The 14,473-nt window shown below is 45.9% G+C and overlaps 1 protein-coding gene across 1 annotated transcript; it reads left to right on the forward strand.

Annotated features, from left to right (window-relative positions):
• The first annotated feature begins 8,192 nt into the window (after positions 1-8,192).
• Positions 8,193-9,966, forward strand: LOC123402387 (ammonium transporter 1 member 2). Its single transcript, XM_045096300.1, has one exon. The coding sequence runs from the start codon at positions 8,267-8,269 to the stop codon at positions 9,773-9,775; it is 1,509 nt and encodes a 502-aa protein (XP_044952235.1). The 5' UTR covers positions 8,193-8,266; the 3' UTR covers positions 9,776-9,966.
• The last annotated feature ends 4,507 nt before the right edge of the window (positions 9,967-14,473 follow it).

Here is a 14,473-nt window from a genome sequence, read left to right on the forward strand (position 1 = left end):
ACTGAAAGTAAAAGAAAACGACACTCCAAGCAAAACACATATCATGTGATGAATAAAAATGTAGCTCCAAGTGACGTACCGATGGTTTGAGACGAAAGAGGGGATGCCTTCCGGGGCATCCCCAAGCTTAGACGCTTGAGTCTTCCTTATAATAATACTTGGGGTGCCTTAGGCATCCCCAATCTTAGGCTCTTGATACTCCTTATTCCATGGTCCATTGCGATCACACTCAAAACATGAAAACTTCAATCACACAAAACTCAGCAAAACTTCGTGAGATCCGTTAGTATAAGAAAAATATTTCATACTTTAGGTACTGTTATAAATTGATTATTAATTTATAATTGCATAATAGTTACTGTATTCTAACTTATCCATGACTTATACGCCCCCATATAATCCATAGCATCATCAAAACAAGCAAACTATGCAGACAAAACAGAAACTGTTTAAAACAGAACAGTCTGTAGCAATCTGTAAAGATCCCATACTTATGTAGCTCTAAAACTTATTAAACAATAGGACAATGTGGCTAATTTGTACAAAAATACTGTGTAAAAATTTCAAGAATTTACAGAATTTAGCACGCTCCAGCAGAGAATTAAAAATTCTGCACTCGAGACAAAAGTTTCTGTTTTTGCACAGCATCAATCATACTCATCAAATAAATTATCCCAAAGGCTTTACTTGGCACAAACAGTAATTAAAAAATAAAAACATAATCATTACAGACGTAATAATCATGTCAACACAAAATAATAGAAACTAAAAAGCAAAAATTAAGATAACTATTGGGTTGCCTCCCAACAAGTGCTATTGTTTTATTCCCCTAGCTAGGCATAATGCATAGTTTCAAGTGTTGTCATCTTTGACACTCAACCCATAAGTGGCTCTCATGGCTGATTCATAAGGTGGTTTAATTATATTTCTAGTAAATTGTTCCATCCCTTTCTTTAATGGGAATTGGAACCTTATGTTTCCCTCCTTCATGTCAATAATTGCACCTATAGTTCGTAAGAATGGCCTTCCAAGTATTATGGGACAAGAAGGATTGCAATCAATATCAAGCACATAATTTTTATTTGCAATAATAAGCACATCATTAATTCTACCTAAATATTTCTTGATGGTAGAATCTGCAAGATGCAAGTTTAGGGAACATGATTCAATATTGGTGAGACCCAGCACATCACATAAAGTTTTTGGTATGGTTGAAACACTAGCACCAAGATCACACAAAGCATTTCATTCATATTTATTTATATTTATTTTTATAGTAGGTTTCCACTCATCATGCAATTTTCTAGGAATAGAAACTTCAAGTTCAAGTTTCTCAACATAAGCTTTCATCATAGCTTCTACTATATGTTCGGTAAAAGCTTTGTTTTGTTCATAAGAATTGGGTGAGCTAATAATGGATTGGAGCAAGGAAATACATTCTACTATGGATCATTTATCATAATTAAAGTCCTTATAATCCAAGATAGTGGGCACATCACTAGCTAAAGTTTTGACATCTCCAAACCCGCTTTTTTCAATTTCAGCATCAAAATTATCACCTTCCAAGCAAACGGGGCGCTCCTCAACTAGAGTTGAGTTATCTCAAGTCCCTTTATCATTTATATTCAGAGAGGTAAACAAAGATTGAATAGGAGAAACACCAATCATTTTAATATCTTCATCATTATTCGCAATAGGGAAAGATTCCGGTTTAGCGACCATCCTATTTACTAGAGTAGTTTGCTTGTCGGAAATTTTTGTTCACTGTGAGAAAATTTTGATTGGAGATTACATACTTACTCATTGACTTCATCAAGTTGTTTACTAATAGCATTTAGTAGAGTTGAATGTTCTTTAATTTCAAAATCAAAGACTTTATTATGCTCATATTGTGAAGTCATAAAAGTTTTCATAGAATTTTCTATTTCGACCATCCCTTGGTAGTAATAGATATTGTAGAACCTATCTTGAGACATGGTGACCGAGCAAGCAAAGTAACAAGCAAGACAAGTAAACTAGCAAGCGACGAAGTAAAGTAGCAACAAGCAAAGGTAAATATTTTTGAATTTTTAATTTTTATGTGACAAATTAAATATAACAGCAAATAAAAAAGAAGAACAAATGAATGAAAATTTGTGAGAAGCTACTTGATAGTTGGTGATGGTACTCCCCCGCAACGGCGCTAGAAATCCTTCGTGATGACTGTGATCTGCGTTGGGTTTTCCGTGAAGAGGAACGGATTATCGCAGCACAATGCGGGTAAGTATCTCCCTCAGTTATGAAACCAAGGTTTATCGAACCAATAGGAATACCAATTCTCAACCGTCTTCAGCGACTGCACACAAAGAAATAAACAACTTGCACCCAACGCGGGCAAGAGGGTTGTCAATCCCCTTGATCTCATTATTTGCAAGCCAATGAGGTGTGTAGATAATTGTTGATGATTGTAAATTGCAAAATAAAATAAAACACAAATAATGGCAGCAAGGTAATAGTAGCGTTTGTAAATATATAAGTGAATAGACCCGGGGGTCGTAATGTTCCGTAGTGACATCTCTCATGGCAAAGGCATATGGTGGGTAAACAAATTACTGTTGGGCAATTGATAGAACAACGAATAATTATGCGATTTTCACGGCAATGATCATGTGTATATAGACATCACATCCATAAGCAAATAGGCCGACTCCTGCCTACACCTATTACTATTACTCCACTTCAAGATCGCTTCTATGCTTGTCTCTCTACGTATTAATTAAAAACAGAGTAATGCTTGGAGAACAATGATATGATGTAGACAAAGTAAACTCAATTAATATGAATAAACCCCATCATTTAATCCTTAGTAGCAGCAAGACAAAGACGCATCTTGTCCCCTTCTATCACTGGGATATAGAAATTCACCAGGTTGAACCTACTACAACGCAACACTCCCACTGAAGAAATATTAATCTAGTTGGTCAAACTATCTCAATAGATCGGAGAGCATTACGAAGCTATGATGATCATGCAATTCACAATCATAATAACCAGAGGTGACTAAAATACTTTTCATGAATAATCTGAACATAAATCCACAATTCATCAGATCCCAACAAACACATCATACATAGTGATTACATCGGATAGATCAAAGCGAAGATGCGATGAACATGGTATTGAAGATCATAAGAGAGAGAGATTGCCATCTAAGTATTGCCTATGGACCCGTAGGTCTGTGGTGAACTACTCACACATCATGGTAACGGCAGCAAGGTTGATGTAGAGGTCCTCCGTGATTGATCTCCAATCCGACAGATCGTCGAAACGGAGGTTTAGATGGCCTCCCGTCGGAAGAGAGACTTGCGGCGGCGGAAAAAGTGTTTCGGGAGTGGTCTTAGGATTTTTAAAATATTTGTGAATTTATAGGCGAGAGAGGACGTCGGGAGGCATCCAGGGGCCACAAGCCATCAGGGCGCGGCCAAACCATGGGCCGCGCCCTGTTGGCTTGTGCATCCCTCGTGCGGCCTATCGTCCACTTCTGATGCTTGCAGATCTTCATATAGTCCTGAAAAAATCATATTAAAGTTTTATGGCATTTGGACTTCGTTTGGTAGGGTAAACCTGCAAAGCAAGAAACACGCAGAAAACAAGAACTGACACTGGACACTGGGTCAATAGGCTAGTGCACAAAAATATTATAATTGATATATAAATGACCAAAATTTATTTTAGAATGATAATATATCAACATAGAACAATAAAAAATTATAGATACGTTGCAGACGTATCAGGAGGCATACAATACCTGGTTATAGGCAGATCCTGGATGGATAACAACGTTGTCCAGGACGGACATATGCGTAGGTGGGGGTTGTGGATGTTTGATAATGCATGGATCACGGTCGAAGAGGTACATCAATGGCGTCGTACGAGAAGGATGTGGATGCAAAGTAAGGAAGAGCAGAGACGGAGTGGAACAAAAATGATCCGAGTGAGGGATTTAAGTGGGCTGGAGTTGCCGTAGTATGTTCGGATGCCCACAAAGTTTCCCTAGCTTACAGGAATTCAAATAATTAGGATACCACTCATTGGATGACAAACTGTTCAGGCATATGCGGAAAAGGGTACGGCCTTGGAGATGCTCTATCATAGTATGGTATGATATGGTTAGTAAGAAAATCTCCGCAAAAAAAAAAATTGTGTTGACGCCCTCATGGACAATGCGCCTCCATACGCCGATGACGACATATCAGGGAAGATCACAGATTCATCAGTGCATAGACCAAGAATAAGCAGGTACCAACTAAACAGAACGGAGGATTTGACATACAAAAGCGACGCCAAATGGAGAAGCAAGTCGATACAAGCTCGACGTTTTCCATTTTTTGAATAAAATGAACTAACACAACCGCGATACGGATCAATAGCACACAATAAATCACTACTCAATTTCATACTTTATAGCAACTCCAACGCGCCGACCCATTTGTTCGCGCGCGTCTTTTGGATAGAAAAGTCATCCCAAGCGTCGACCCAAACGGATGCGCGTCCGCTTTTTATCCGCATCCCAATCCATTTTTATCCATTTTTAAGCCTGATTTGCGTCAGCGCACACACAAAACACATGTGCGCAACTACTCCCCGTGGCCCGTCAGTGAGTGGCAAAGCCTTCAACATTTCCCTCCGCTTTCCCAAAACCCTCCCGCCCCTGCGCGCTCCCGTCCGCTCGTCATGGACGACGACCTCGATGCCGCCACCGGCCTCGCATCCCTCACCTCGTCCGGCATCACGCCCGCCCTCTCCCGCAAAGGTAAGCCTCGCGCCCCCCGTAGAACCGCCACCACGCCCAAGAAGAAGGAGATGATGCCCGAGGAACAGGCTAGGGAGTCGGCGAAGAGGAAGGGCCGGAGGCACGCGATGGACGCAAGGGATGAAGCAGCGACTGTCGCGAACATAGCCGCCGCAGCGAAGCGGGAGGATACCGCTCCACGCGTCAGGACGACAACGAGGGAGGCGCTATTAGGGTTAAACCCTGGCTAGCACGTAGTCTTCAACGCCCATCGTGGCCACGGACAACACATGCTCGCCTATGTTCCCTCGGATGGCACTGCCCGAGTCGCCCCACGCGTCGACTACTCATTCGATTCCTAGCTTCCACGTCTACCTGCAAGCCTCCCGCCTCTCCGAAGAATGCTCGCCGGAGGTGAGCCTGGTGGCGCCTTCCACGCCCGCGCCCATCGACCTCAACACCACACCGGTAGCCGGTGGCTCGTCATCCGGTGAGCCGAGGAAACGTGAGCGGGAGATGCAGTCGACATGCTCTCCGGCGCCCGAAACCTGTTTGATGGAATGCCGGTGACCGTCGACGACGAGAGGGCCAACCCCTTCATGCAGACCATCATCTTCGAGGGTGATGTAGCGGCCGCACGTGATGCCGCTACGGCTGCGGCTAGCTATGACCCAAAGCTAGGACGGACGAGGCGTTCTATTCACGTTGTTGACCTATGACCAAGCTGGCATGCAACCCGCCATCATGCAAGATCAGGTCGGCCTCGACCTGGATGGCTTCCCGCTCGACCACGTGTCTTCGGGTGACTACGACCTCTAGGAAGAGGATGAAGTGGACATCAACCGGGAGCCTTTGTTCGAGGACGAGCTCGCCAACCAAACCGCCGGGGTGCAGCCAAAGCGCAAGAGCAGACGGACGAAGGCATACACGGCGGCCGAGGACAAGCTCACTTGTGAGTGTTGGAGGGACATTGGGCAAGACCCCAAGGTCGGCGCCGAACAAAAGGCATCAACCTTTTGGATTCATGTCCATCGTGAGTTTCACGAATGCAAGAGGTTTCTGTCGTACCAAATGCAAAGCACACGTGGGTGGGTGTCCATTTCAAAGCTATGGAAGGTGATCCAACAATAATGCAATAAGTTTTATGCCACTTATGAGAGCATCAAGGCACGCCCCATGAGCAGCATCGGCACGCAAGACATGGTATACATGCATATGCCCCTCTTTGTTTTCATGTTCATTTGCTAATATGCTTGCGTGTAATTCATTTGTATGCATTCCAAGCTTTGGAGGCATTCAAGGTCCAACACGAAAGCAAGTCCTTCAACCTTTCTCATTGTTGGAGGATCATCAAAGATGAGGAGAAGTTCAAGCTCCAATATGCCGCCCTCAGAGCGCATGGGGGGAAGGAAGCCGTGGAGGAGGTTGGGGAGGGTGAGAAGACATGACCGCGGGGAAAGACCAACTCCAAGAAGGAGGACAAGCGGGATGCGGCGTCGATCGCCTTGATCGCAACCGTGAAGGGCATGATGACCAAGAAGGATTCAAGGGAGGAGAAACATCGACAAGACAAGGAAGAGCAAATGAACGCCTTCATGAAGATCCAAAAGAGGAGGCTTGAGATGCAGGCGAAGAAGTAAGCCAGGATGCTTGAGATAGAGGCGGATAAGCAAGCCAAGATGCTAGAGACCGAGGCCGCCAATGCCAAGACCAAGGCGAAAGAAGTTGCTCTCGCTAGCATGATGATGGGGGTAGAGATCGTGAAGGTGGGTCTCAACACCTTATCGTCAAGGAAGAGGCCATGGTTCAAAAAGATGCAGGCTGACATGCTCAAGTTCGACGACGAGTGATCTATGACGGTGAGCGCCATCCTTTTTTGTATGCCGGCAAGTGTCCTCGCATGACCACGACCGTGATGGCCTTTTCTTGTGTGCTGGCAAGTGCGCTAGCATGAACTATTTTCTGAAGCTGGCATTGTATGCCGACCGCTGGCATGGTGCCGACATGAACGCTGGCATGGAATGGTCGCTGGCTTGATCTACAACCGCGGATCTTTTCAAATGTGTGCGCGGACATAAAATGGGTCGAGAACGTTGGACGCACTACCGATCCAAATCTTAAATAGAATGGGCATCAAGCGGGGTGGATCCAAACGGACAAAAAACGGATAAAAGGACCATCCATTTGGGTCGGTGAGTTGGAGTTGCTTTTATAATAAAAAAGTTGAGATTTCATTAGTTTTATCAACCACAAGGAACAGAAGAGTAACAAGCAACCACAGGGGTGTCCCGCACGTCAGGCTCGTAGGAATATTCACTCACAGGTAGGCCCCAGCAGAATCTGAACGGGTTGACCACCGTCGCTGCTGCCGCCTCGCTCTCGCCTATAAATCCGTCTGCTCCGTTTGCACCTCCATCTCGCGACGCGCCTCTCAGACTCTGCGTCTGCCATTGCTCCTTGAGCAGAGTATTCATAAGGCAAGGGAAGCAAGGCAGTCGAAGATGTCGACTTGCGCGGCGAGCCTGGCGCGGCTGCTGGGCACGGCAGCGGCGGACGTGACGGACTACGTGTGCAACCAGTTCGCGGATGCTTGAGATGGAGGCGGAGAAGCAAGCCAAGATGATAGAGATCGAGGCCGTCAATGGCAAGACCAAGACGAAAGAAGTTGCTCTCGCTAGCATGATGATGGGGGTGGAGACCATGAAGGTGGATCTCCACATCCGTATCATCAAGGAAGAGGTCGTGTTCAAGAAGATGTTGGCCGACATGTTCAAGTTCGACGATGAGTGATCTATCGCGGTGAGCGCCATCCTTTTTTGTATGCCGGCAAGTGTGCTCGCATGACCACGACCGCGATGGACTTTTTTGTGTGCTCGCATGTGTTCCGGCCGCTGGCAAGTGCGCTAGCATGAACTGTTTTCTGAAGCTGGCATTGTATGTCAGCCGCTGGCATGATGCCGGCATAAACTTTGGACGATGGCATGGTCGCTGGCTTGATATACGACCGTGGTTTTTTCAAATGTGTGCGCGGACATAAAATGAATCGCGGACGTTGGACACACTACCAATTCAAATCTTAAATAAAACGGACATCAAGCGGGATGGATCCGAACAAAAAAAATGGTAAAAACACCATTCATTTGAGTCGGTACGTTGGAGTTGCTCTTATATTAAAAGAGTTAAGATTTCACTAGTTTTATCAACCACAAGGAACAAGTTGGGATTTCATTAGTTTTATCAACCACAAGGAACAGAAGAGCAACAAGTAACCACAAGGGTGTCCCACACGTCAGGCTCGTTGGAATATTCACTGGCAGGTAGGCCCCAGCAGAATCTGAACGGGTTGGCCACCGTCGCTGCTGCCGTCTCGCTCTCCCCTATAAATCCGTCTGCTCCGTTTGCACCTCCATCTCGCGCCGCGCCTCTCAGACTCTGCGTCTGCCATTGCTCCTTGAGCAGAGTATTCATAAGGAAAGGGAGGCAAGGCAGCCGAAGATGTCGACGTGCGCGGCGAGCCTGGCGCCGCTGCTGGGCACGGCGGCGGCGAACGCGACGGACTACCTGTGCAGCCAGTTCGCGGACACCACGACGGCGATTGACTCGACGTACCTGCTCTTCTCCGCCTACCTGGTGTTTGCCATGCAGCTCGGCTTCGCCATGCTCTGCGCGGGGTCCGTCCGGGCCAAGAACACCATGAACATCATGCTCACCAACGTGCTCGACGCCGCCGCCGGCGCGCTCTTCTACTACCTCTTCGGCTTTGCGTTCGCCTTCGGTACGCCGTCCAACGGCTTCATCGGGAAGCACTTCTTCGGCCTCCGCGACGTTCCCCAGGTCGGCTTCGACTACAGCTTCTTCCTCTTCCAGTGGGCCTTCGCCATCGCCGCGGCCGGGATAACCTCCGGCTCCATCGCGGAGCGGACGCAGTTCGTGGCCTACCTCATCTACTCGGCCTTCCTCACCGGCTTCGTCTACCCGGTTGTGTCCCACTGGATCTGGTCCGCCGACGGCTGGGCCTCCGCCTCCCGGACGTCGGGGCCGTTGCTCTTCAAGTCCGGCGTCATCGACTTCGCCGGGTCCGGGGTTGTTCACATGGTTGGCGGCGTGGCCGGGCTCTGGGGCGCGCTCATCGAGGGCCCCCGCATTGGGCGGTTCGACCACGCCGGACGAGCGGTGGCGCTGCGCGGGCACAGCGCGTCGCTCGTCGTGCTGGGCACCTTCTTGCTGTGGTTTGGCTGGTACGGGTTTAACCCCGGCTCGTTCCTCACCATCCTCAAGTCCTACGGTCCACCCGGCAGCATCCACGGGCAGTGGTCGGCGGTAGGCCGCGCGGCCGTGACGACCACCCTCGCCGGCAGCACGGCGGCGCTCACGACGCTGTTCGGGAAGAGGCTCCAGACGGGACACTGGAACGTGCTCGACGTCTGCAACGGCCTACTGGGTGGCTTCGCTGCGATCACCGCTGGGTGCTCCGTGGTGGACCCGTGGGCGGCGATCATCTGCGGGTTCGTGTCGGCGTGGGTGCTCATCGGGCTGAACAAGCTGGCCGCGAGGTTCAAGTTCGACGACCCGCTGGAGGCGGCGCAGCTGCACGGCGGGTGCGGCGCGTGGGGCGTCATCTTCACGGCGCTGTTCGCGCGCAGGGAGTACGTGGAGCAGATCTACGGCGTGCCGGGGCGGCCGTACGGGCTGTTCATGGGCGGCGGGGGGCGGCTGCTGGGCGCGCACGTGGTGCTGATCCTGGTGATCGCGGCGTGGGTGAGCTGCACCATGGGCCCGCTGTTCCTGGCGCTGAACAAGCTGGGGTTGCTGCGCATCTCCGCCGAGGACGAGATGGCCGGCATGGACCAGACGCGGCACGGCGGGTTCGCGTACGCCTACACCGACGAGGATTCCAGCAGCAGGCCGGGCCGCGGCGCCGGCGGCAGCGTCGGAGGGTTCATGCTCAAGTCAGCGCAGACCTCGCAGGTCGCGGCCGACGCGACCCCGGGTGGCTCGGTCTAGTGTGATTTTCACTGCTGTTGTAATAATGGATATAGTACATGTTTCATACACACGCACAAATGACATGCGTGCTAAGTGCAACGCCTCCATATATTTCTCCTTTTTGTGTTGGGCTGGGTCTCGATCGAACTCCTCAACGTTTGATGCTACGTGATAAGTACTAGTAAAAGTGCTCGTATTGCACCGGATTAGATTGTCGATTTTCGAATCATGTATTTCGTATTTGACCCACTTCCAAACCATGTTCTTCGTCAACATCTACTTAAACTCCGCACCGCCTTTGAAATACAAATAGGTACGTAAACATACGACAAATGATTATATATAGTAGCGACTAATACCTATACGAACTCTTCAAGCAGAAGAAAATAAAAGGTACTAATAGAAATAATTTCCTCCATATGAATTGGTGCCCAGCTCCGAAGAACAGCTACTTGCATCTAGCAGCTCCGAAGAACAGCTATTTGCATCTGTATCAGTAGCAATTGAAAGTTAAGTTGTAAATAAAGGCAAAAACTTCTCGACACAAACTTGAAATTTTGATTTTTGTAAAATATATAGCAATTTCAGTGGTCATTATTTTAGCAGTCTTATTTTACTTTTTTCCATAAAATTTAATATCCATATATCATAAGATGACCTGCATGATTATAGATTTTAAATATATTCCATTAAGTCCAAATGGCCAAAAGAGTTGTTCATAAATATAATGAATTGAACAATGCCTATATTTCCTTTCTTGGAGGATCCCTGTACTATAATTTAGACCTTGCTGGTATAGTTGGGTATTCAAAACTCCTTATTTCATTTAGTTCATGAACAATTGTTTCTATGGGGGAACCGGACCCATGGAAGGTATTTTTTCCTCCAAGGGTCCTCATATTTCTATTGTGTGTCTTTGTATGTGTAAAGGTCAAAAGAGACATGTCTTTGCGTTTTCGACACTACAGTGCAGTAGTACTAATTCGTAAGCTGTGGCCTTGTTAGCTCCACTGGAACCGCAAAATTCTGTGTGAAAATTTGATCTCCCCGCATACGTTTTGCGGCATTTTTTAGCTTTCTTTCTTTGAGTGCCATAGAGGTTTTTTGTTTGCTGCTGCTGCAGAGTTCTTAACCGTGGTGAAGGTTTCTTTGCTTCGGGGCCACCCTTCCAGTAGATTTCAGGGCGAGCCTTGGCATAGCTTCACCATCTTCGCTTGGGTTTCCCTCTCCTGCGGGAAGACCTCTCTTATCTTTGCTTCTTGATCAAGGCTGGCTTGGTTAATCGGATCCATCCTGTCTCAAATCCTGACACATGTATGATGATGCGCTCGCTCGCTCTTGTTTCTGACGGCTCGTCGACGCAGGGTCCGGCGCCCGGCGACTCGAAACGGTTCTCTGGCGTGGTGCCGCCGACGGAGCTTGTCTTCCTCGCGTTGGTGTTCGTTGCCGGCGCCATCGTCACGCTCACAAGCTGCAATTTCTGAGTAGTTTTTGTACACTAACTCATGTAGTTACAGATGCCTTCAAGCACAAGAGGCCACCCCGATACCCCGAGCAAGGTGACCGAGCACCGGCAGCCGATGACCAGAGAGCAGGAGAAGCTCGCCGCCGAGGCTGAGTTCAGAACTTCAGATAGATAGGTAGATGGATGAGAATAAGATACTTTTTTTCCTTTTACTCCTGTTTATCTAAGATCGGATGATCAAGCATATAACTGTTTGTAATTAACTAGAAAAAGAGCCTGTGCGTTGCAACGGAAGAGAAAATAACACACGCTCTGAACGTAATATATTTTCACATGGCATCATATTTATGTTGCCGACGATGGCCTTAGTGTTCACACAACGAAAACGCGTTTGAATGTACAGTCACTCGGAATAAGATGAGAAATATGTTGTTTCTCCCCACGAGGTTTTCCAGAGGTGTGCATGTGTGGTTAACGATGTTTTCTTTCCTTCCAATTTGGTTTTAATTTAATAAATGTTTATTGCAATTCGTATCGTCGTCGGAAATAGAGAAAAAAAAGACCATGCACTATAGATTAAGTTTGCACCAAAAATAATATTTAAGAAGTATTCAACAGTTAAAAATAACATCCTATTTAAATTCTAAACATTGTTTTAATCAAATTTCATATATAACATATAAAGAAGGTATAGTATCCGATAGGAATGAACATCCCATATAATGCCAATAATTGCTATTGCGAGAGCATCAAATAATCATATTTACGGCATTTAAATGAGTATGAAACATAAACAATAGACATTTTCAGAATACCACATATAAAAAAGGTATTAAAATATTAATTAAGGTTGCAACCAAAACATAATTATAAAAGTATGTTAGATTTGAATTCCTGGTTTAAATGATATGAATATTTCGAAAAACATTTTGAATCTGCTCCTACACCCACAAAAAATCAAAGATAAAAGAGGGCAAAAATAAAAAAGCTAAAACATTTTGAATCTGCTCCTACACCCATCAAAAAATCGAAGAGAAAAGGGGGCAGAAATAAAAAAGCTAAAACATTTTGAATCTGCTCCTACACCCATCAAAAAATCGAAGAGAAAAGAGGGCAAAAAATAAAAAAGCATGAATTGGATTCGAACCCAGGCTGCCTGGCTAGAGGCGCACCAGTCGAACCACCAGGACACCTTTGTAGTCATGATAATATTCAGGATTGCCTGCTCTTAACCAACCCAAACAGCCGGTGTGACCAAACGAACCGTTTTTCTCACTTGCTGGTGGCATGGTGGGTAGTTATTCGCAACTTCAGGGATATATTATGACGTACGGCAGAAGCAATATCTCCTTTATTATTAGGGAATTATTATTAATAGGGAAAGCCTAGTACTACTTACTACAGCTTGATTGTAGGAAAATGATTACTTTCATCCGGCTGATTTTTTTTGCGCATCCATCGCCTGCACCAACTGACGCGTGTCATGTGGGTCTGTCCACTGCTGTCGTTCAAGAGCCTTCTCAAAATCTTATCCAAACGCTCCCCTCCACTCATTTTGCTCTCAGTTGCAACCACATCTCCATCTTCTCCGCCTCGCTCCACCGGTGTCGCTCCTCCCATAGCTTCTCCTCTCTCCCATGTGTGCTGCTTGAAGGCATGCAAAGGCCATAGCAAGGCTGTTGCATGCAGACCACACTAGAAGGACGGGCAGCCATGTGTGCTGCTTGAAGGCATGCAGGGGCCACGACGCGGGACAAGGCATGCAAACTGCGCTGGGAGGACGATGTAGTGGAGCTCGACGCGAGGAGGACGACCAGCCATGGCGCGGGTCAAGGAGCTCGCCGCGACGGCGGAGGGTGGTTCCGACCGGGTGTGCAACGACAAGTTTTCGCACCATGTTGTCAGTTGCATTTTTTTTGCAACGAATGTCTTGCTGCAGGAACACGACACAACAATACCTATGTTGCATAATGGCGAAGACAAAAAAAAATCTGCAACCTCACCTATGCTGCAAAAGTTTTCTGCAACATGACCTTTGTTGCAAAATAAAATTACAAGGCGAAGAAAAAAATCTGCAACAAAGCGATTGTTTCTGCAACTCGACCTTTGTTTCAGAAAAATAATGGGTCCGAAGCTTTTTTGCAACAAAGTGATTGTTTCTGCAACTCGACCGTCGTTTCAGAAATTATTAGGTGCCCGATCGATGCCCCGCGTCGTGTAGATCGGACGGTCATTGAGGTGACGGATATTTACTAAACATCCGTCAGTGGATGTGTAGCATCCCCTTGATTGTACCATAAGATAAAATCCGTGTGGGAGGAAGTACTCTTTTTTGAGTGTGTATAGTACCGTGTAGCTATGCGTGTGTTTTGAACGAAAGGACAATGAGAATGAGATATGCGAAGCTCGATGGGCCTGACAAAACTCAACATGATTTTCCCCTCACGATGTGACGTCCCATGCTTACTTTTGGGGATGAAATGGAGTTCGGTAATTGTTAGGGTTGGAAGTTCAAATGTGGATTTATTTATTTTTTGTCGTGCGAGGAATTTTATGTGTTTCTTATCATGTCTATCGAGAGTCTTAAACCCTAAAACCTAGACCCCAAAACAAAAAATAATAAAAATAAATGTATTTTGGAAACATAGATGTTTGGTTCACATAGATAGGAAAAGTTATGAATCCTAATTAATATGAGTGAAACCACATGGGAAGGTATAATTAGAATGTCATTATGTGGTTAACGATCTTAATCTCGTCCTTCATGCATAGGAATTTGAAGAGGAGATCTAAGTGCATTGAAATTCCTGCTTTTTTCCCTCTACGAATCTGAGCTCAAAGTAAAAAAAAGACTCATTTCTTTAAACCAGTGTCATTATAGAAAAATTTCCTATTCCTAATGCTCCTTTAGTTCATATGATATAGGAATATCATATGATAGAAAAAACGTGATAGAAAAATATATGCAATTTGAATTTGAATTATAGGATAGGATTTTATTTTCTTTTCCATCGGGTGCTAGTTAATATTTCTTTTCCTTTGAAACATGAACGATAAGAGTCAATCATGTAGATGATAGGATTCTGTTCGCGCAAACCAAATGGCTCTAAATGAAATTTTCATATAGAAATCCTATCATGTACTCCCTCCGTTCCTAAATTTAAGTTTTTAAAGATATTTCACTACAAGTCTACGTACGAAGCAAAATGAATGAATCTACACTTTAAAGTTTATCTATATACATTTGTATG

This window comes from Hordeum vulgare, chromosome 6H (genome assembly GCF_904849725.1).
Source record: "Hordeum vulgare subsp. vulgare chromosome 6H, MorexV3_pseudomolecules_assembly, whole genome shotgun sequence".
In the NCBI taxonomy this organism is placed as follows: Eukaryota; Viridiplantae; Streptophyta; class Magnoliopsida; order Poales; family Poaceae; genus Hordeum; species Hordeum vulgare.